The sequence below is a fragment of the Mastigoproctus giganteus genome, chromosome 5 (assembly GCF_048544385.1).
Source record: "Mastigoproctus giganteus isolate SK-2022 chromosome 5, ASM4854438v1, whole genome shotgun sequence".
In the NCBI taxonomy this organism is placed as follows: domain Eukaryota; kingdom Metazoa; phylum Arthropoda; class Arachnida; order Uropygi; family Thelyphonidae; genus Mastigoproctus; species Mastigoproctus giganteus.
The window spans coordinates 52,759,557-52,784,893 of NC_143579.1; the positions used below are offsets into that span (position 1 = coordinate 52,759,557).

General features: G+C 38.2%; 1 protein-coding gene across 1 annotated transcript in view; it reads left to right on the top strand.

Annotated features, from left to right (window-relative positions):
• Positions 1 to 25,337, top strand: part of LOC150085393 (protein Wnt-4-like) — a 229,132-nt gene that overhangs the window by 123,134 nt on the left and 80,661 nt on the right. The window contains exon 2 of the mRNA XM_090373197.1: positions 15,012 to 15,247. Coding sequence (XP_090229323.1) covers positions 15,012 to 15,247 — 236 coding nt within the window. The remainder of the gene's footprint in view (positions 1 to 15,011; positions 15,248 to 25,337) is intronic.

Genomic DNA, 25,337 nt, shown 5'->3' on the forward strand with positions numbered 1-25,337 from the left:
GGTTGCGCAAATCTAGTGCGATTTGGTTCGAGAAACGTGTACACCACCTTAAACAGAAATTTCTTTATTTAAGAAATAAATATTTCCTTAAAATAAAAGATTAAAATGATTAAAAGAGAATGTGGAAAATGTTCACCGAAAATATGATGACTACAATAGAAGAATTCAAGCCGCAAAAATTGGCTCTAATGACTATTGCCGTAAATGTAACATTCCTAAGCAGACATGTGTGCGACATTTAAATAGAAAAGCGAAGCGGTAAGTACAGTTAAAATGCAGAAACCCTAAAAATGTAAATTGGAGAGCAAGCACAGTAGTTCTCAGTCTACGGAAGAATGGGTTTGTTTTTTGTGAAAAAAAAAAAAAAAAAATATATATATATATATATATTATTTTAGGGTTGCCCGTAATTAAATACATTAACCCGTATTTGTGTCTGTAAATTGCGTATGTTCTATGGTCGATTTGCCTGTTTTGCTGGACAAAAAAAAAAAAAAAAAAAAAAAAAAACCCAGTTTACTGGGGAGAAAAACCTTGCTATCTACGCCTGAGACCGACTAACCTAGCCACGGAGTGAAAAAAGCCCATTAAAGTTCCTCGCGTGATCGACGGGATTCGAACCCAGGCCTTTTCCACCCGGAGTGGTGAGGACCGTGACGATAACACTGTACTACCGCGAAGACTGTTTTTTAGTGAAAAATCTAATGTAGAAAATATTAGTACACTGCTCGAAAAATTAACAGAACAAAATGTTTTTCATGAATATTTTATTGTGAACAGTGTCGCCAAAGGCGAATATTTGATATAATAGGTAACTAGATGGAAATTCCGAGTATCCAATAGAAATCGAAAAACCACCTTACGGAGCCCCACTTTATGCAAATTATGCATGTCTATAAAAACACTGGTTGCGACGACACCACTTCTTTCCCATTTTTCGGCTTGTTCAGTAGGATAGCCGTATCTCCAGTACTCAGGATGGCAAGTCATCCTCGTTTAGATGATTCTTTGAGATGGACGACTAAAGCCAGGCAGGGGTTTGGTTTAATGTGTCACGAAGTGTTTTCTCAGCACTATGTAAGCATGTTCAGGGGACAGGAACCATTACAAGAAGGGCTGGAAAAGGTCGCCGTAGAGCTACGTCAACCAGAACAGACCGCCATCTGGCTCTAACACCAAGAACTCTACGATGTCCTATCATCAACTGTCTCTTGAAATTGCTGCGGCCACAAGTGAAAACATTTCCAACCGGACTGTGTTAAGAAGGTTCAGTTCAAGTGGACTCTACGGAAGGAAGCCAGTGGTTTGAATCCCATTAACCCTAAACTACCGCAGGGCTCGTCGAAACTGGTGCCATGAACATGTGACTTGGAGCCCTGACAAATGTAGTACAGTTTTGTTCTCTGATGAGTCCCGTTTTAGCCAGCAAACAGACTCTAGACGTTATTTCATCTGGAGACGATGAGGAATGCAGAACCATCCCTCCAACATCAGAGAAAGGGACACTTGCGGTGGTTATTGTTGGGTTTTAGGAGCATCGGCAACTAAGGCCATATTTCTCCGTGTATACTGTCTGTAAAAAGCGTGTGTTCTGTGGTCGATTTTATGTTTGCTGGACGGACGAAAAACCCGAGTTTCTGGGATAAAAAAAAAACGCTACCGTCGCCTGAGACCGACTAACTCAGCTACATTGTGAAAAAGACCCATAAAAATTTCTCCCGTCATCGATGGAACTCATACTCGGGTTTTTTCCACCCGGTGTGGGGATGACGGTGATCCTACCAACTGGGCTACCCACGAGGGCCTTTTTTCTTTTTTTTAAATAAGCATCACACACATTAAAAAGTGAGGCGATTTAGGCAAATTTACCCTGTACTTCTTATTTTTAATTTGTAAAGAACGTGATATTTTGGATAATTACCTTAAATACTGGTAAATTTTGGGAATTTCCGGAGACCTATTTTAAGATAAGAATGTTCCAACTAGCGGCAGTTCCGGTACTAAAATATAGCTTCCAAATTTTAATTCTGAAAAAATTATTAAAAGTATACAAAAGAGTTTTAGTAATATCTTATTTAAAAATAATATAAATAACATTTTTCATAAAAAAAAATCACCATTATGTTTTTGGGGACCCGCGTATTAATACCAAACGTTAGCACTTTACAAGTCTTTTTCCAACCGTGATAAATGCTTTATTTGCCTTGCTTTAAAGCAACGAATTATTCACAAGGAAAATACGATAGTGTTAAAATTGAGAGAAAATAAAGGGTTGCGATACTTTCTACCACTTATAGCTTATTCTGAAATTTCTGTAGTACTGCTGGTAAGCCATATTCTCATTCATACAGCGTGCTCAGTGCTACCAGTTATAAAGCAGTCCGATAAGTGTCCTACTGTATTTGTTCACTACTGTAAGTGATAATGGAGCAGCCAATTGATGCTTATTTGGCATACCTTGAAAAACTAAAATGTACGCGATAAGAAAACACAAACTTATACTTAGTACAACTTTCCTACACCTCCACAAGTCAGGTGTGATAAGACCACGCTGAGGCATGGTGTCACTCGCGTGACTTCCGTTTATTTACCATCCCAAAATGTCTCTCAAGGTTCGCACTCCATTAGTGATCTTTTGACACGCAGTGATAAAATAAACAGTGAGACGACCCTGTCAATTAACCTCAAACTTGACCTCGTGTGTGGAGGAGGAGGAATGGAGGACAGAAAGAGGAACTTTTCATTTACTGGAAGGGAATCTTTGTTCACAAATGCAATAAGAAACGTAGGTTCTCACTGTAAATGCCACTAACTTCCCAAATGCTACCTTTTTCAATGTTTCTTTTCCCCCACCACCTCTGTAAACATGTACAGTATATATAAGAAAGAAAACTCTCGTGTTTATACTCGAATTTTATTCTGATGTTTAGTTATGAACAGTTCTGACTGTTTGCCATCACTGATGTTTTAAAGTAACAGGTTCCGTATAACTGTGATTGATGGTAAATAAACTTAAATGAAAAAGTCCTTAATGGATCCTTTGTAAACTAACAGGATAAATATATATTATATACTGTTTACTATTTGTAAACAGTCCAATTTAAAAATTGTACGAAACATATGCACAGGAATAATCCAAGTTAGCGCTCTATGAAAAAAGCTACAAGGGGCTCTTTTTTAAAACTACAAGTATCACTTTCGATTGCGGTGGTTAGCGCCTGAGAACCCTTCGCGATCGGTAAAAAAATAAAAAATAAAAATCGCGAACGGCAACAAATACACAGTGACGGAAAAAGGTGAGTTACATTCCAAGCAAGTTGGAAGATAGAGAAACGCAATGAACAACAGAAATAGGAAAAATTAGGTAATGCCAATTATGCTTATAAAAATAGAGGGGGTGAACAAAATAATGGAAATATCTGTGATAAAAGTTACTGGTATGCACTATTATGGTGTTGGATCACCCTTTGCTGTAAAAACAGCTTATATACTACGTGAAATGGATTCAAATAAATCTTGAATTGTCTTAAGTATTAATATTGGACCATTCTTAATAGAAAACCGTTTCAAGCTCCTTGAGTGATGAAGTCGGAGGAAATCTGCTTCTCACTCTCCACTCCAAATATGCAACAGTGGCTGGATAACGTTTAAGTCTGATAGGGAATGCCAAGATAATTCTGCTCAAACCATTGTTAATCTTCCTCTAAGTTTGACGTTTAGCACAAGACGGTCAGAATGATAAACTCTCTTTTTCCTGATGTTGGAAAAAGTCTGAATGATGATAAGTCTGAAAATATGACGTTTCCAATCGTCATGCATCTAGTTTAGTGCTCCTTACGCAGTTGCATCTTCTTACTGGCATTACCAACAGTGACGAGTGGCTTGGCAATAGCAGCTCTGACATACATTTCAACGTTATGAAGTTCTCGCCAAACTATTTTGCTATAAACTAGATTGCTGCGACTCACATTAAGTTCTGCAGTTATTTTTGAAGCAGCAGTTTTATGTTTTCGGGCTACTATTCTTTTCAGTGTCTCTTTCAGTCAGCTTCGATTTTCTCCCACAATTTCCCTATCACATTTTTTTGTTTTTATACTTGGCGAATGCAGACATCACTTTCGATACTGTTGCTCTGGATACATTAAACAAATCAGCAATTATAATAACCGATTACCCTTCTAAACGTGCACCAGCGATTTGACCTCCTTGGAATTCAGACAGATTAGTCATTTTCTTCATGTACCTTTTTTATATCACCTCTAAATAAACAAGCTTTTATCGTCTTTCCTTCGCAGTACTACCTGCAAGAGAAAAAAAATCATCATTGCATGTTTACAAATACGTCATACAGCTGTTACAAAAGCTGCTACTTTCATAACAAGTGTTTCTATTATTTTGCCCACCCCTATATGTAAGTATTTAACTTACCAGGTAATTGTTATATTACTTCATTATTCCAAGCACAATTATTATCTGGCTTTACGCCTACTTTAAGCACTGTAAAAGCAAAACGGCGGAGGAATGTTACTGCATCAAATTTTTAATCCCTGGAAAATGGATCACTAAAATTACTACCAAATGGAATCCTCCTTACATTGATTGTTCATATAAAATGGGTCTGGTATCATCGTGCACTCATTGTTCGTAACTAAAGGAAGCTCACCTCCATCCAGCGTAATATCCTTCTCACTATCACCCGTGCCTGCTGCACAGTAAGCAACCCAGCGCTCCAAGTCTTGGCAGGAGTTCTCCCTTTGGACCTGCAGATAATTCGCAAAGGCGTGCACTACCGGCTCGCAAAGGGACTCCCTACCACTATCCTGGATTTCTCTACAAACCCAGCAAATACCATCAAAGAAGAAAAAGAGCGCCTTGCAGTCTACCTTCTTAACGCCTGGCAAAACAGATGGAATACCACCCCCAAAGGGACCATCACTAAAAAATTCTTACCTGAAATAGCCCAGATCTACCCTAAAGCTCCAGCATGGTACAGCCCAGGGTTATATACCACTTTCCTGATTACAGGCCATGGATCCAGGCGCCTCCGTAGGCAGGTGGGAAGGAGCAGCAGTGCGTAGCACACGCTTCTTGATTAGACCGGGGTTCGAGCCCGTCACCACCAAATACGGAGGATGCAAAAGGTCAGGGAATGAGCACCGCATATCCCCGAGCAATATGGCCTTAGTTGCTAATGCTCCTAAAAACCAAATAACAAACAACAAACAAACAAGCCATGGATCCATAAATCACAAACTTGCCTCTATGAACATCGTGGATGACTCTCGCTGTCTTTGTGGTGATAACGAAAACTGAAATAACCTATTCTATTTTTGCCCGCTCTACGAGGACCAGCGAATGTTGCTCATATCAAAAATACATGCCTTGCCTCGAAGAAATGAAAATTTTCTGATCAATGAGGAAGACCAGTACCACGCTTTCTCTGCCTTCGCCCATGATCTCTTCACCAGAAGATCACTGGTGCAACATCCTGGAACTGATGCACATTGGTCAATACCCTTTTCTCATATACTGAACATCTTCACATAGATTATGACCACTTCTAGCTACTGAACTTGACACTCAGGTCGCTTGAATTGTTTCATCCGTGTCTTTCTTGATACGTGATTGTCTTTCCACCCTCTCGAGGGCCCTCTTCTTCCACTTCCGCTTAGGTGGGAGAATTCCCACCCAACCTGCGGAGGATGCCTTCCCTTACATCCTCCGTCGCTCTGTGTATACCTCCTTTCCTTTACCCTCTCCGGTACATCCTGTACTCCCTGTACCCTATACAGTATATATATATTTTTTTTTTTTTTTTTGTCTCTTTCCAGTAAGCTCAGGCGACCTGGAGGAGACTAGCCAGAGAATTATGGGCAGCCTGGCTACCTCCTAGTGGTGTGTGCGGGCAACGTGGGGTCCCACCAGGGGCCCTGCGGCCAAAAGCCAGGACACCCAACAGAACCCAGCACAATACTTCATTTACAACACAAATAATTTTTCTGGCTTTCACAATGATACTGTTTGTCTCCACAGAGTTCAAATGGCGCAGATATGGGAAACCACCGGAGGCGTCTTTCCCCTAACACTATGCACACTATGTTCATATAAAATTCCGTTCCTTCTCCGGAGGAACGGAATTTTATATGAACAATGAATGTGAGGATTTTATATGAACAAGCAATGTTAAATTTAGTTATTGCTACAAATAGCAGCATGCACACGTTATAATCATGCACATTATTCCCAAATAAATGTTTATTTAAGAAATTCGACTTACTCGAAACGATCATCTCAATTGCAATTTTATTCCATAATTTTCTTGAAACGTTCCTGGTTATGACAGCTTTTCATTTTTTGGTGTCGTACAAAGCTCTTTCATTGAAAACGAAATTAGTAATTTTTTCTGTATCCATAGTTTGCGCAATTAGTAACAAACCAGTTTGAATAATTAGCGGTGACGAACAATCCGCTGAATAGATTCACTTCCACTGTGATCAGTTACACGTGTGATAAAGGTTTCAGTTCACAAGATGTCTGCAGATATCTGGCGATCAGAAATTTGTCAGAAATCGCGTATAATGTATGACAGCGTATGGACGCCATTTTAGAGACCAATCTCTGGCTTTGATCTAATACGTTGCAGCAAAAACTGCAACAGATTAGATCAATTTAGATTAACAGTGGGTGATGCAATTGCCAAATGGAGACATTACGGTACTACTATTGCCAGGAAACGTTTGAGTGAACCGCAGAAATTGTTGGAGGGAGACCAGAGGACGCTCATAGATTTTCTCAGAAGTGGCACATAGATTTTTCGTTCCTCATAAAATACTTTTAGCCAGAAGTTCAGGATATCACAGGAACTAATATTAGCACATGGATTATTATACGTAATTATGCGTAGTGAGCTGCAGAGCATTGAATTTTACAGAAAAGTTTTAGCACACAAACGAAGCGCTACAGAACGTAACGCGGCATCGACTTATCAAGTGTATAATCCTCTCTGTCTCCTCAACAAACTTGCCTTTGCAACAAGTTGCTCTGGTATTGCACTACTTTCAAACAGATGGACTCGCAAAATGGTTAATTGGCTATTTTTTTAAAAATATGAGACTGCGATGACAGCCAATTTCAGGACTAATCGATCTCTCATTAGATATTTAGTGGTCTCTAGTGAGACACGCAGACCAAACAGACGCTTTAACTATATTACAAATTTGAAAACAAGCTTTAAAAATCTTTAAAGATTGTTTTTTTAAAATCTTTTAATCTTTAAAAAGACTCGCAACTCGCTTACTAACAACCTTTTGGCGAGGCCATCCGTCTAAAAGTAGTGTAACATCAGGGCAACGCGTTCCAAACGCAAGTTTATTCTCATGAGAGAATAAACTTGCGTTTGGAACGAGTTTAAGACCCATTGCATTAGCTATGCATCATTAAATCTTGCTGGCCGCAGAAAAGATTAAAGGACAAGGCAGTCCTACGAGCATTTTCATAAAGAATGGAATGTCACCCTTTTTCACATAGATTCTTAAAATACAAATGTGATCGTTGACACCAAGGCCGAACTACTTCCGTAACATAGGAGTCTGAATTAATGTAGAATCATGATAATATTATGTTCTTGTTTATACTCCGGCACCACCAAGTCAGTGGAGTTTACAATAAATCAATCAATACAATTGTTAATCGTATTTAGCAGTCACAGAATTGAACCCCGGTCCACTCAAAGAGCGTGCGCCGACCGGGCTAGCCAGGTGGGTAAAGTGCCTGCCTGGCAACCCAAAGGTCGCGGGTTCGAATCCCGCCTCGGGCGTGGATAAAAGTACTGCAAAAACCTTGGGAGGTGCATTATGGCCACAGAAGCCGATGCGCCAACAACTACCAAAAAAAAGAGCGTGCGCCACTGCACTCGCGCAATGACCACTCGGCTACGTCAGGCCTTGATGTGCTTATTCAGCTAAGAGGTTACAGATGACATCAAAACATGTATAATTATTTACAGATAGATCAATATTTATGATCATTACCAAGAAATCGTCTATACTTATATACAGCTTATGTATTTACAAATTCAGGCTGAGGTTGCATACAGTTTCACAGAAAGACTATAAGGCATATTCTCTAGCATCGGACGCTGCACTTATTTTAATAAAATCATCGAAATTAACAGTAGTCTTGTGTAAGAATAGTAGAAGGAAAAGACTGGATAGATGGAACTACCAAAGAATATACACCAACCATCTCTTTCATTTTTAGAAATATTATATTATGATGAACGAATGAAAGGAAAAGTCCACTGTTGTGGATCACTAATATTCAAGTTTTCGATCGAATCGGATGTCTTGGGTGAACCAAATATATTTATTATTATTATTAGTAGTAGTAGTAATATCTGTTTATTGCTCGATTCATGAGTTAAACAACATTAAATGCATTATTTTTCTAAAGTTTAAACCATTAATTATAGTAATTCACTATTCAATATCTTGGTTTCGCTATGTGCTTTGAAGAACATTCTATAAAAAATAAATCCGACGGCAGTTGTAATGAAAAAAGAAAATGGAATCCATGTAAGCTAGCTATTTGGACAGTCATTTGTGTGTAATCAGAAGCTGGAAAGGCAAGAGTGCACTGCTGGTATCAACTAATGAACTTTTCTAGAAGAGTACAGCATCCTTTCGGCTGATAGGTCTTCTCCATGATACAGTACCTCGTTTATCCTGGTTTATTGGTACAGAACTTGTCAAACAACCCCTTGTGTTTTCAAAAGTCAATGCTTATTCCTTCTTCACCTTCCCACACAAAGTTGCAAATATCTCTTCAGATACCTTGTAGGCGTGCTTGCACTCTGCCAACAATACCGACGTAATAATTCCCCCCACCCCATCCAAACACCAGATGGCAGATTCCATTCGGTAATGTCTTCAGGAGAACTATTTTTATTGGTCGTTTCTCTTAATCTATATACTTCAGATAAAATACATTTGACGTACCATCCCCATTTTCTCTCTTCAGGACAAAGATGTCACGGACTTGGGGCCACCTGAAGGTAAATTAAATGTTACGACCCTTATCTGGTTTCCCATCTTCCATTTTGACTTTAAATGGAAGTTAAAAGACTATTTAGCCTCTCTTCGTTACCCTCTGCTGTCTTTTCCTTAGGCGTGTTGTGTGCGTGCATGCACGTTCGTGCGCATGCCCTCTGTTTTATATTTTCCTCTTAAGTCTGAAAATCATTTAATAATTGTGAACAAACAGTGTTTTTATACGTGCTCTATACTCTAACTTAATGTACCGGTTTGCTTCGGAAAAACTATGTAGTTCATACTTGAAGGAAAATTTTATTCTAGCTACACAACACAAAAAATATAGCTTTGGTACGTCTTAGTAATAAAGTTTGAAGGCAAAAAACCTCAACCACGTAAAATTCATCTTTTATAATTTCAATTCTTAATTCATATTCTAATGTCATAGTCTTTAGTGTCTTTAAAATGGAAGCATACGATCCGTCCTGGAATTAGCTGATTAAAGTTTAAGGGAAATAACTTGTAAAGAGACATGCTTTTTCTTAGCTTCGGACTTAGCTGTTTTCCAGGAAAATATGTTTAAGTAACGCAGAGAACCATATACCTTATTTGTTCAAAAATTTCACTTTCTCCACACTGGTAGTTGATACTGTGGGTAGTCAGTACACACATACTGTCGATAGTCAGTAACTGATTTTAGAATTAGTTATTTGATTATATTTTTATTACTTTTATCTTTAAGCGCGTTAAATAAATAAATCGTTATTTGTCCTACCAAATTTAAAATATAGGTGTACATTGGTAAGTGACAAATTCCCTTCACGGCAGGCCAGGGGATTACCATAAAATGTGAATAAAAGAATGTCTAAAATATACAAGAAAGGTTAAATATACACGAAAAGATGAAATATAAACTGCATTCCTCATCACTACATTTCTCTAGAGTCCTGGAAATTGTAATAAGAATTGTTGTGTGAACTTCTTGACAGAAGTTCACACAACAACTAGGCAACAGTAGCCTCAGCGAACCACACTGCGGATTGTTTCCTATATTTCGAATCTTCTATGAGCCTTAGTAGGTCCATTCCGATATGTGTTAGGAACTGAATTGATTCTAACGCACTGGCGGGTATAAACCTGTTGGCCATCTTCAATCTGTTGGTCTTCATTCTCAAGGATTTTGTGCCTCTTAATGCAGATGGCAGGATCTGCCACTCACAAAGCTCCATCACCAGAAGCATGGTGATGATATGTGCCACTCCATCACCAGAAGCATGGTGATGATATCGTGCCAGTCATCCTTTCGATTGTGGTTATTAAACGTTTCTAGGCAATGATGTCTGGTAAACGCTGCTGTTTAAGCTGCTCAGAAAGCTGCGTGGTTCTTAACTGTTGAGGGAGATGGTGCTTATGTTTTTTTCCCCCTTCAGCAGCCAGAATTCACTCGCATATATTCTCCTAATGTGGGTAGGGGTGGCTGACGCCCACAATTCGGCGCCATACAAAATGGCTGAATACACAGTGGTTCTTAAATATCGTGCGGTTGTTGTAGTCTGTTTCACGTGCAAGAAGTGCTGTTTTGTTGCCCAATGTAAGTAGTTCATTTTCTTTACAATCAGGTCAATATGAGACTTGAACGTAAGTTTAGTATCAAATGTTACTCCCAGATCTCTATGCGTCTCAACAACTGGGATAGGTTTGCCATTAAGTTTAGGGTGTACGAGCGTAGACGATTTTTGAGCGAGTACACCATGATTACAGTATTCTGCGGATTTAGGGCCAAACCAAATTTGTCTAAGTACACGAATAAGTTCAGAAGCTTATAATTAATCTGTTCACACAATGCACTATGATCATGGACGGTTGGATGGGTGTTACAATCTTAATATGGTCTGCATAAGTGCTGCATACATCATCCCTACCCTTGCAGAACGGGATCATCATGGCGGTAAAGAAGAGTCCAGATAAGACTCCACCATGTGGAACTCCTGCATGGAGTTGGCGTTGGAGGATCTGACTATCTGTGTGGTAATAAATGGACCGACAAATAGGGCCTGTAGGAACTTCAGTAAATTTCCTTTTATATGGAAGACGTGTTGGAGCAGATGAAGTAAGGCATGTACATCCAGACTATCGAAGGCTGCTTTTATATCGGCATAAATTATTGCAATTTCCTTTCTGGCTTGGAAAGCATTTATTATCGCGGCTTGAACTGTGAGGAGGTTAGTAATTGTTGATCTTGCAGTTATTGAATAATGAATTTGTTGAGGCTGCCCAGCGAGTATCTGATTCGACAACTTTGGCAATAGAGCTTTCTCCAGTACTTTTAACAGGGTAGATTCAGTAGATATTGGCATATAGTGCTCCACAAGGTTAGGCTTTGTAATTTCCTTCATTGGAATTACAGCGTACTTATTCCAGTTCTCAGGGAAAACTCGGCAAGCAAGGATAGAGCTATAAATTGATTGGAGTAGTTCAGTTAGGTAAGGGCTGAGACACTTTACCATGAAGTGGGGGAATCCATCAATCCAGCTGTCTTAGTTGCCCTGAGGGAGTTAATACTCTGTATTAGTGCTTCTTTAGTGATAAAAACATCTTAGTTGCCCTGAGGGAGTTAATACTCTGTATTAGTGCTTCTTTAGTGATAAAAACAGACTCCATCTCATTGTCAACTAATTGATCCCACTCAAACTCTCTGACTTGAGACTCATGATATATGGTGGAGAATCTGCTGATGTGGTCCCTCCACGCTTCTTTGTCAAGCCCCTGATTTGTGTCACTTTTGTGTGTGTGCAACGAGGTAGCTTTCCCCTGTCAAGTGTGTTGACAGGAGAAAGTTGACAGGGGAAAGCTGTCAAGCGGTTGATTGCTCTAGTTTTTCCCCATTAAATATTGCTATGGCCCTGGAATAGTTAATTCTATTTTGTGTGTCATTAGACAGTTTCCATTTTCTGCGCAGAGTTTGCTTTAGTTTAAACAATGTAGTTAGGCTAGAGTTCCACCAGGTTTTCGATTTTGATGATATCCTTACTACTTTGGAAGCCTTAATTCTGTAATAGAGTTGATCCAACTGGTTAAGAAGTTGTTGCAAATAAGGCATCACATTTGAGTAGACATTCCCACGGGATACAGCTGGCAGCAAATAAGCATTTGTTTGGGTCCAGAAAGCATGTATACGTAAAGCCTGTTGTCTTCACCATGTCCGCATGTAATAACTCGACTTCTGGTGGATGGATTTTCATAAAATTTTATATTTGACTCTCTTTGAACAAATTTTTGAGTTTTACCCAATTTAATTAAAATCGGAACAACAGAAATCCAGCAATTAATATATATATTTTTTTCATACATATCACACAGGCTATCCATATACCATATATTGTAGCCGAAGCACTCTCTCGTGGTAGCACAGGTGATAAAATTACCATCCTCCCCGCACCGGGTGAACAAAACGAGTTCGAATCCCGTCGATGACGCGAGGAATTTTTATGGATCTTTTTCAGAACATGGCTGAGTTAGTCGGTCTCAAGCGATGGTGGAATGGTTTTTCTCCCAGCAAGCGTGTGTGCTATGATCAATTTGTTATTTGCTATTTACTGAACGAAAAACCCGAGTTTCCGGACCTTGCTACCCTCTCCTGAGACCGACCAACTCAGCCACGTTATGAAAAATACCCATAAAAATCCTTTGCGTTATTGACAGGATTCGAACTCGAGTGTTTCCCCCCGGTGTGGGGAGGACGGTAATTATGCCAACTGGGCTACCCACTAATGCCACTGATCATATAAAAAATATCCCATTTATTAATTTTTTTCACCGTCCTCCGCACAGGTTATAAAATGCCTTATTTCGAATCCTACCCCCCAAACTCATGGTAGCACAGTTGGCAGAATCGCCATTCTCTCCACACCGGGTGGAAAAGACCTGGGTTCTAATCCGCCGATGACTTGAGGAATTTTTATGGACCTTTTGCACAACGTGGGTGAGTTAGTTAGTCTCGGGGCTTGTAGCATGGTTCCCCCTCCGGAAACTAGAGTTTTTCATCCAGTAAAAGGCAAATCGGCTGCAGAACACTCCCAATTTACAGAAATAATACATATGGTGCAATATGGCCTAAGCGGCTAATGCGCATAAAACACTACAACACAGTTCGAACCCCGTCTGTGGAGCGAGGAATTTTTATGACCTTTTTTCACAACGTGGCTGAGCTAGTCGGTCTCAGGTGAGACTTGATTTTTTTTTTTCTTCCGCAAACCTCGAGAGTGAGTACATGCAATTACAGAACATAATATACCGACGCTTAGTTTCTTTGGCCTTTAACACACACCACCAAAATCTCTAGAGAACCCAGCGCCAATATCATTGATAACAAAACAAGAATAACACGAATCCCTAAAGAAGACTCGGACCCCTTACCGAGAGAAAAAAATAATTGATAAAACCATCTCCGAAGTTACACTAAAACTTTTCGATTTTGTCATTATCGAGGGCAAGGATATGAGTGGCGATGAGATTTTGAAGAGGCGTGCATTAATCTATTTTTGAAGTCTATTTTTTCAAATGAGGGGGTATTACTTCTCGTGTAGTTTCGCACTGTTACTCACAAGGACGTTTTGCCGGTAATCCCATCTTGAACTCTGGTGAAATTTGAAAAGTGACGAAGGGAGACGCACGTCGTGCGAGTTCCGAAGCTCCAGAACGACTTGCACTAATGGAATTCTCAAGATTGTTGGTCCCATCAAGTAGGATGCATCGGATTTTCCCCCGATATGAGCACATACAACCGAAGAACTCCTCATGATATACTATACTAATTTTTTGGCATAATGGATTCTTCACAAATTCTTGACTGTATCGAAAACAACTTCCCTAATTTTCCAATTGGATGGAGTACAATAGCTATTTCCATGTTTTAAAAAATATATCATTCAGTTGTTTATATCATGAGGACACGAATGGTAGGCAGTGTATTTTTTAATAGTGGAAGGTCTTTCAGTATTTTACCGAGGAATACCTATTTAGAACGGAACGGTATTCTTAATGCTGTTGATTAAAGATATACAGTGAAATGGTAAATGTAGTCAGCTTTAGCACATTTCGGGAAGATAGAGGCAAAAATAAATAAATCACATTCGCAGATTTAAGGGATATCCAATATCTTTAATTAGTAGCATTAAGAATAGTGTTCTCCTTAGGTATTGTTCTTTACCAAATAAATATTGAAAAACTAGAAAAAAACCAAGAAAGTCCAGAAAAATATGTTTGCCTACCGTGGTATGAAAACATTTAAGTTTTATCCTCGTGGTATGAAAACATTTAATGATATTTTTCATGTTATGCCACAGGACACTAATGTGTATTGTGTTTGAGATATTTAATTACATTAATGTGTAATTAAATCTCTTAAATGAATCCCACCTTTGTGTGTGAGGGTGAATTGTGCCTAAAATTTTACCGCTACGTAGAACTGTAACTACCCCTGGGCCCTGGAATCTATTTGCTGTTAAGGAATTCTATGAAAGTGCTCTCTTTCTTCAGAAAATAAAGATTTATTTAATATACATTTTTAATGGGCAGAATGAAGTATACTCTATTTTGCACGCATTTTCATTGTAATAAAATTAAATTAAAGGTAATTAAAATAAAATTACTATCTCGTATGTCTTTACAAATCCATTCAAATAACATAAAAGTGAATCTTAGATATATACACGAGTAAAGAAATATTATAAGTACTGTATATTACTTTTAAGGCAGCGGTGATAAGGAAAAAAAATGAAAAGAAAAAGGAGTAAAAATTGAAAAAAAAAATTTCATCCTACAGTGGCTGGGCTAATTCTGTGGGTACTAGATCGTATCCTTCCTTTTTAAGATAAACAGTTTAGCTGAATTAATCATCACATATAAATTTTTCATTACACGAGTATATTTGAATATGGCGTGGTGTGTTTTGAATCTTAGATTTTATTTATATCGTTTCAGGTCATTACTTCGAACAGCATCCGTTGTAACTATTAGCAAAGCAGACCACTGCGACGCGTTAGAAGGACTCACAAAACGGCAAGTTAAGATCTGTAAGAAAAATTTAGAAGTCATGGAGAGCGTGCGTCAGGGTGCCGAACTAGCTATTCTGGAATGCCAGTGGCAATTCCGGACTCGACGGTGGAACTGCAGCACTGCAAACGGAACCAGAGTGTTTGGCAAAGTACTTAATGACGGTAAGTTTTCACAGGAGTTATGTTTTAGGGGGTTCAGTTTTCTTGATGAACACTAAAAGTAATACAAAAGCATCTTTCAATTTACTAGTGAATATGCTTAAACAAGTTGACCTAATTCGGTATATCACCGGATTTCAGCACACATTCTGAAATATCTTTCAATAAACCACATTTTCAAAAATTTATGAAAATTGCTTGATTGGCTATTGACAGCATCTTTTGCTAGAATTTGTGCTCGAAATGGATCGCAGAATGCCATAGAGTTTAGTTATAAAGGTCAAAAATAAATAAATACTGTTCCAGTTTAATATTCAGTGAGTGGTTTATTATCAATTCTGATTAATATTATAAACTCGATTCTTGGACAAATGATTGAGGCATTTTGAATAATATATAATTTATCTTTGTAGAGGATAAACTTCATACCAGTATTGTGAACAAGCATATATTCAAAACATTTTTGATAATGGATAATAGATTAGCATGCTTTGAATACTGTTCACATTTTATTGCATCTATCCGATCTTGAACTATACGGGTATTCTTCGCTTAATGATCGTTCACTTAACATTTCATTATAACGGCAATTGAAAATTACCAATTATTCTCTTTGATATCATGTTTTTAATATCATCCATTTTAAAAATATGGACCCAAAATGTTTATGAAAGAAAGAAGTTGCATGGAAGGAAGTTAAGAAATAAAATTCGAGCTTGGTGAAAACTATTGCTTGATTGTGTTCAGAACTGCCTTGACCTTAAGTACTTTAGTTAGAAACCTGTTTTAATTTTAAGCGTAGCTGCATAAAATTTTACGTCTTAATTTCAGTTTCATATTCTGATTTAGAACGATAAATTTGAATCACAATACGAATTTTATCTGTGGATCATCCAAATCAAGTGTGATTTAAAAGTTCATCGTTCATTTCTAAATATTGTTGTGTGTTTTTAACGCCCAAGCAGCTAAAGCCACGAGACGGCAGTATGTTTATGATTGAGTGTATTCTTTTCGGTTTGCCTGTTGGACGATAAACAGAGTTTCCAAAGAGAAAAACCATGCGACCTTCTTCTGAGACCAACTAACTCAGCCATGGTATGAAAAATCTGATAAAAATTCCTCCAACTTCTACGGGATCACAAAGACAGACAAGTACATTCCATATTCCGATATGTTGTAATAGGGTTTTTTTGGGAGCATCAGCAACTAAGATCATATTGCTCCGCGTATATTGTCTGTAAATTGCGTGTGTTCTGCGGTAGATCTTCTGTTTGCTGGACGAAAACCCCAAGTTTCCGAGGGAAAAACCACCTACCCTCGCCTGAGACCGACTAACTCAGCCACGTTGTGAAAAAGACCCATAAAAATTCCTTCTGTCATCGACAGGACTCGAACTCAAATCTTTTCCGCCCGGTGTGGGGAGGACGGCGAACACTTTGTATGTCGATACTTACACTATGTATGCCCGTATACGTAGTGTAAGTATCGACATTTTAGTAAAGATTTTGTATTAATTTCAATAAACATAACTATCGTCATATGTCATACGTCAATCTGGGTTTTCAGTAAACCGTGCTGGCTCTGATCTTGTCTACCTTGCATAATAGAAACGAAACGTGATATTAAAATTAAAATTAAATTTCGTTCAGTGGAAAATATACCTAACTATAAAAAAGCTATGTGTAAAAAACTCGGTGGAAGGACTTGTTTACAAGTCAAAATCTCCCTTAAGGAACAGTTAGTCCATTTATCTCAGAACATCTTAGATAGATGACAAATCTTTCGAATCCTAATGGTACTTTTTATGTCTGTTAAATTTTGTGCCGATAATTTCCACATCGGTTTGCATATCGCGCAGTTAACTCAAGATCAATACCGAAAGATAACGCAGACTTCTGTAGCTCAAGGTTTCTCAGATTGTTGCCGCATGCATAAAATGAGACCATTTAGAAAAATATCTGCAAAAATAAAGAATGGCGTGCGGTGAGGAATCAAAAGTCGTTTCAGTCGTATTTAAGGCAATGATGACAAATGTTTCCGTGCTTCCCAATGTGACAAGTAGTTATCTACGTGTAAATGAGTGTTGTTTCATCCCATTAGCGATTACAAGTGCGAAACCCCCTAATAATATCCTTTCAACAGCTGTATCTGTGACTCTGGGCAAAAATATCTAAATTCCGGTGATGGAACGAAGAACAAGTTTGTCTGTAATGAGACATGCCAACTGTCAGAAAATAAATTTAGATGTCACGCTGGTATTCTTGTTGAATCCATAAATTATAAAGACTAGCCGCAATTTATTCCTTTGCTTTATAGAATTTCGTTATAAATTTGGCACTTTTTTAATTCGAAACTTTAAAAAAAAGTTTATTATTTTTTGTTATTTTCCTAATATAAAATCTTATGTGTAAGTTATATAAATGTCATATAAACATTTTTCATTTACGGTTGAAAATGGGCTGAGTGCTTAGATTACCATAGAGGAAATATAAATCAGGTACTATATGAGGTGGACAGTTCCATTAGGATGTGGGTCGTAGTCTTGTAGGATTTCCTAAAATACAGTAGGCTAGAAGGCTATTTGCTTCCCTGTAGTTAGTACGTAGAACAATAATGCATGAGTTTGAATTGGTTTGTGCCCACGGAACTGCTCAATATGGATAGTGTTCTCGTATTCTCCATCTTGTAAACTCCGTTTAGTCCATGTGGCATCCCGGCGTATAAACATAAGTTTTTTAAAAAAATTATTTAGTTGTTCTCCGGCTCTGTCGGCGAACTACTTTGACATGATTCGCCAGTGAGTTAACCACTTTGATGCGTGATTTTTATTCGTTGAAGTTATTTCCAGGACTGCTTTGGAATATCTTTACCTAACCTGATTACTCATCAGGTTCGGTTTCCTAGTTATGATCAAATTCTGTTTATTCTTCTAAATTGCTTTGAAGGATCAGTGCGATGTCTTTAAATTTAAAAATAAATCAAGCAAGAAGAATCCAGCATAATTTTTAGGATCGGTTTAGTTCTATGATGGATGTTAATTTTTAAGAGTCAATCTTAATTTCTAAGGCTCATTGTGATGAGGAATTGAAATGTTAATTTCTAGCTTAAATTAAAAATGGAAAATTTTTAGAAAGCTGTATATAAACTTTAAATGTTGCTCTTGTTTACTTCTTTCCTGGCGGCTTGAACACTTCCCTATAGGTAAATTTCGAGTATCTTTTAATACCAGACTGACTTAGTCGCAGAATTTATAATCACTCGCGAAATTCATCTTTTCAAGATGTAAAACAACTCTGTAATTACGACTAACTAATCATATTCTCTTATATTCGCGGTTTTGTGTTTGAATTATTGTGAACTAACGAAAAACTTAAAACAGCAATGGCTGCTAAAGTATTACTGTAGTTTGCCAATTCGTGGAGTTGGGGTTGAGATATAGACTGATTTAGATCAGAAAAAGAGGAAGTTGTTTTACACCCCTGTCTTCGACAAGGGTGTTGAAACTTCATTACTATTATGGATAGCTCACTTTAAATCATTGTCACTGCTTTCAGAAGTTCTGCGATTGCTGCTTGTTTGAACGGTGAAGACGGTGATTATCTTTCTGGATAGTTTATAATATGGTAGTGATGCAGGGTCGGGATTCTTAAGATCAGACATATACTTACAACTTATCAATGACAAGGGCTGACGTAAGATAAATGAGAATGCTCATTGATATGCAGGGTCTGTACTAATTCGATTAATTAAGAAAGATAAGATAATATAATTTTTTGGGGGGGTAACATAACGAAACAGTTCCTTTTGACAATCCAGTGCGCTGACTAACGACTAAGAAAAACCCAAAGCAATTTGTTTACGCAAATAGAGACATTCTGTTTCCCTTCTGAGTGTTCCTCCCCCTTCTCCTTCCCATCCTCTGGCGTTTTCTACTTCACGCGCAAGGGCGGAACTTTCGGCATCCCATCAACTTGCCGAGACTAATGAACAGTCATCACTTCCTTTTACCATCTCCCTCACCTCTGTGTTCCTGGAAGCAAAGCCAGGTTAGCCATAATTAACACCATTATACTTAATTGGACCCTGCACATGGCTTGTTAATAACGTGAATCTTATTCGTAATCGCTACCTGTTATTTTCTCTCCTCCAAAAAGGTGACGTTGAGTCATCGAAATCACGGAATTAAACCGTTAGTAAAGTCTAATTGCTGATTCCAAAAGTAGTACTTCCTTAAACACGACCCGAAATACTCGTATAGCCTTCAAGCAACTGACTTCAGTCCAAGAATATAAAAGAAGAAAATCAAATCGTTTTATGAATGCTTGTATTGAATTTAATTGCGATATTTATTCTTACATTAACTGCATTCGCTTGATTCGTCTAAATTTTCTACATAGTGGAAAATTATATACAAGTATTGTAAATTAACATGGGCAGTTCTGCTTCAAAAATATATCAATTGATTGTTGGAAGTCTTCAATAAACGACTATCTGTTTATTTAAAATAACGTCGCAACTATAACAGGGGTGTTTCTGAGAGAAACATGGAAATTAATATAATTTGAATTGAATTTAAACTGTGCTGAGTTTTGTATTAAGTGTTCACGTGATCCGTTCAATGGCACTTGATGTATCCATCTAACTTCATTAATACTACCAAATATACAGGGTGTATCATAGCATGTGGAACCCACTCCAGGGATAGATTTAGGATCTAAACACAATAAAAAAAATATTCATTTAGACATAGGCCTGATTTCGCCTTGTGTCCGAGTTTCCTTGTTTTCGAGCCGTTTTTGTGTTCCAGCAATACTTTCCACTGACTTTATTAGCATAGCTGGCTTCATTCAGCTGTATACAAAACAATGCTTAATTAAACAATGTTTAATAGTAAATAAGATTCTGTAGTGTTCTTTGTGTGATTTCAGTTACCGTATTTCCCCATGTATAAGACGCACCTTTTTTCGAAAAATTTGGGGTCTAAAAACTGGGTGCGTCTTATACAGTGGTTGTTTATTATTTTTTTTTTACTTGCATTTCCCACTTTTTCGCGCTTGTTGTCTTTGCGCTCATTGTTTCGCACTTGTTACCGGTATATTAGGTTACGTTTTGCCACGTTCCGCCCAGAAATAGCTCAGAAAAGATTTTCGTACAGTGCTGAATTCAAGTTAAAAGTGATCCAGTTTGCAAAAGTGAACGGAAATCACGCTGCTGAACGTAAGTTTGGTCCTCCTCCAACTGAGAAAGAAATCCGAGACTGGCTACGGGAAGAAGAAACCCTACTGAAGACGCCATGGCAGAAGAAGGCCATGAGAGGCAAGTCAGCAAAATTGCCTGATTTAGAGAGGGAATTGAAGATATGGATTGAAGAGCAAAGGGCAATTGGAATTCCTGTGTCCACAAAGATGGTTCAGCATGAGGCAAAAAGGCGCCTCTGTAGCCAGGTGGGAAGGAGCAGCAGTGCAAGCACACGCTTCTTGATTAGACCGGGGTTCGAGCCTGTCACCACCAAATACGGAGGATGCGGAAAGGTCAGGGAATGACCACCGCATTTCCCGGAGCAATATAGCCTTAGTTGCTAATGCTCCTAAAAAAAAAAAACAAATAACAAATAGCATGAGGCAAGAAGAATTTCTGATGAAAAAGAAGTTACTGATTTCAAAGGAGGACACAATTGATGCTTCAGGTTCATGAAACGGAATGGACTAAGCATGCATACACGCACCAGACTTGCCCAAAAGATGCCTGAAAGCTATGAGCAGAAGGTCCTTGAATTTCATCGTTTTGTCATTCAATGTCGGAAGACACATCAGTTTGAGTTGGGACAGATTGCGAATATGGACAAAGTCCCCCTTCAATTTGATGTCCCAAGTAACAGAACTGTTGATAAGAAGGGGGTGAAAACTGTAACTGTGAAGACAAGTGGACATGAAAAGAGCCATTATACAGTTGTTCTAGCTTGTTGTGCCGACGGAACCAAGCTGCCTCCTATGCTGATTTTCAAACGCAAAACAATGCCAAAAGAAGACATTCCTCAAGGAGTGATTGTCCACGTTCATGACAAGGATTGGATGGATCAGGATGGGATGAATATCTGGTTTGAGAAAGTTTGGAGCAGGAGACCAGGTGGGCTCTTACGCAAACCTGCTCTATTGGTGCTTGATCAGTTCAGGGCACACATAACAAAAAACACAAAGAAGATTGCTGCAGAGCAAAAGACAAAACTTGCCGTCATACCTGGAGGCTTGACATCCAAGCTCCAACCACTTGATGTCAGCATTAACAAACCCTTCAAAGCTGCCATGAGAGACGAATGGAACCAATGGATGAAGTCTTCTGGGGACAATTTGACACCAGCAGGAAGAGTGAAGAAACCAACTATAGGAGAAGTTTGTACCTCTGGTAAAAATATCCTGGGATAATATCAAGATTGAGATCGTTGTCAAGTCATTTAAGAAGTGTGGCATTTCAAATGCCATAGATGGAACTGAGGACGAGGCAATATATGAAGACAGTGATTCTTCATCAGACACAGATGAGGAAAAGCTAATGGATGGGAGTTTTGACAGTGATGAGGAGTTGTATGAATTTTATGATGAATAAAACTTGAGTTCAATAACTTTATGTAGTACTTTTTTTCTGAAATTTCGGGCCCCAAAATTAAGGTGCGTCTTATACATGGGGAAATACGGTAGTTCTCCTAATAACAGCATTAATTTGGAGCCTGTTATCATCACTTTGATACTGTGCATTTGCGGTTATAATGGTGGCTTATTCAACTGGAGAGTTGGTAGACATGCATCTCATGTATGTATGAATTTTCTAGATGCAAAGCAGCCGAGGCAAGACGTCTGTATGCAGAAATCTTCCCTTATCGTCATGTGTCAACTAAGAAGACCTTTCAGAGAATACATGAACACCTTGCGGAAACTGGTTCATTTAGAAAACGAGTTTCAAATGGCGGTAGACCCATCAGCACCAGAATAGCAAATCCGACAGATACTTGGAACTTTAGAGCGGGTGAGGTCTATGATGAGGCGTTTACAGGCGTTCAGGCACACAGTGGTAATTTTGAAAATTAAGCATTCTTGTAAACGTAAGCAGGTAGTAGCTGGAACATAAAAATGGCTGTAACTCGGAAACAAGGCGAAATCAGACTTGTGTCTACATATACTTTTTTTATTGTTTTTGGGTCCTAAATCCATCTCTGAAGTAAGTAGGTCCCACGTTATGATGAACCCCGTATAACTATTCGTAAATATCAACGGTAACGATGGATTTCTGAAGGGATGAATCCTAGAGTAGGCCTATATTTAGGATGGATGAACTTGCTAGTTCCACCATAGTCATCAGCCGATCCTGAGAAGGTTAGCAATTAATTGCCAGAAGAAAATTTGGATAATTTTTCGGGGAATCGCACTATCTTTTTCCTTATCAATACAAAATAAACAATTTTTTTGTTTATACTGCGGAATGACCACATAAAGCCAAGAGGAATTCGCGATAAACTTTTTGCTTCAGCATTTCCATGTGTCTCCACTCTGCTCTCACGTTTAAAATATCAAAAGCCAAAACAGTTGTGCAAAACTGAAAACAGGTTTTTGGTCTCTGCTAACTTCATGTGTTATCAAAGAATAAATGTATTACTTCTAACAGAATTAAGAAATTAAAATATGTTACTTGACATCTCAAATATATAAATAATAATGTTGTTTTCTCTTTCATTTGGCAGAATCTGTGGTTTGTAGAATGCTGTTCAGAATTCTGTAATCTTTCTATTTGCTAAAAACTTAATGGTTTTATTTTAAACAAACAAATTAATTACAGCTATTCAGAAAATTTGCACTGCTCTTGAATTTGGCTTATTACAAAACTGTAAATTGAAGTTAGCACAGTATAACTCCGTCAGAGTTAATTTCAATAAAAATGTAATAGTAAAGTAGGCAAATAGACCATTTGAGGAGGCAGATAATGCCATCTGATAATGCTTAGAAGAAAATATAGTTCTTCATTTCATAGACTGGGTCTTAATGGTGGGCAGATTATCTAGAATTTGTCAGTTGAGTCTATTGCTTTGGAGAGAGAGAGAGAGAGAGGGGGGGGGGATTCTTAATTCGTGCAGTCAAGGAAATAGTCAATGGCCATCCCCATGAATCTGTTCATCCCTTGCAAACGATTATGGTTTTATTGGCGCATTAGTATCTAAGGCTATTATGCGCCAGGAGAGGCAGAGAACCAGACTTGTGACGCATTAAGTGGAATTGATGTAAGACATCGTTGGATACATGGTACAAGTTTAGAGGAGTGTACCCCTGTCAGTTCCTTCCTTATGAACCACATTGCAAAATATGTTTTTGTTTTAATGTTTTTGAAACGGTGGAAGGCAAGAGTACAGAGTCAAAGTCAAAGATGAATGAACGGTGTTGACCTTAGCACTTTCTATAGTAGGTTGCACTTTATTTTTTATTCTCTTTTTAGTAAATGTTAGTTGGGCAGATTCTCTGGGATTAATTTCAAGGCCTATGCAATTTAGGTATTTTTCAAGTTGATCGATCTGATTGGTGGCTTGCTGAATCGTATAAGGTAGGAGGGAGGGATCATGGAAGAAAACAGAGAATTTTATGTCATCAGGATAGTTAGGAAATTGTGTGATACAGAAAGGAATGGCTTCAATGCTGCTTGGAAAATAAAAGCCGATAAAACACATTTTGTGACACATCTATTATCTAGAGATAGTAAGCTGAGATTATTGATTGCAGTGCTTTGTTACCAGTTTTATATTTAGAAGCAGTACTTTTAATAGGTATAGTATCTCACCTCTGATTCTAAAGTGCTTATCCATGATGTGAAGTAGTACAGAAATATATAGATTATCAAAAGCGGCCTTAATATCTAAAAAGATATCCAGTGGGTGTATACTGTTATATAGTTTCTGCATCTGGAAGAGCACCTCCCTAAGGTGTTGGAGGCAGTCACTTGGCCATCGATGATGATATGTAGATATCTTGGCTACCTACATACCATAAAAGCAATGATTGACTAAGATGGCCAATATTGCATTTTTAGTGACTTTTAGCAGAGTGCAACCTACAACATAATAACATTACCTAACACTGCACAACGGGACAGGTGGTTTGTTTTGTCATTCGTATTCTATTATCAAAGCAGTTTTATTTTTAAATGAATAAATATACGTTTATCTGTTGTGCCAGAGAATTATATGACCATTAATGGTGACAGCATACCCGGAACAGCAAAAGATTTCGGAGGCCAGAAGGGTAATTGCCTCCCCTCCATGGTCTCACTACGATGAAAGTTTAGGTTCCCGCTTTTAATAGCTGGAACCTAGTCTTTCATTTAATTATGCATTATTTAGACAATGAGCGGAACAATTCATAACAGCCCCCCCCCCTCTCCGTTGGCGTCCTTGTTGGTATGGTAGTTTCCCTACAGGCTACTTACTAGCCAGCTGGAAGAGCACTTAGCTAACCGACTCTCGTATACAATGGAAAGAATCGAGTTCAATTCTCTCCGCTGCTTTCGCTAATATTTTTTCCAAGTCTCTTTCCACTAAATATTGTATTAATTATTCTTAAGGCTCAGTGGTATAATTTTATTCCGCATTATCATTATGTTTTCTTAAAATATCAACGATAAACTTCAATAGTAATAAACGGATAACTTCAAAAATGAATCTTAAATCATTTTTGTTTTGTTTTAGTAACATTGGAATTTGATGGTTGACTTCAGAGATGATTGGGGTTTCGGGTCACTATCGTCAGACCTTAGGAAATTTAATTTGCGTGCATATCCGCAGTGTATTACTTAAGATAACCATTTCCAGTTGTGCCAGCACGCTTCTTACTTAATCATTGCTGGCTATTGTGCTCACTTCCCTGTTACTCCTCGTATGCGGATTTACGAGCCTGCTTTGTGTTTCTCTTTCTTGCATGAATTATTACTGAACATGAACGAAGCTATAGAAAACACGCGTCCTGCGTCCATTGCAAGACATGCATTTGTTGAAGTAACAACTAAACGTATCTCAAGGCTATGGAAAGAGCAGATCCGCGCGCATTTGTGACGTCAGGTG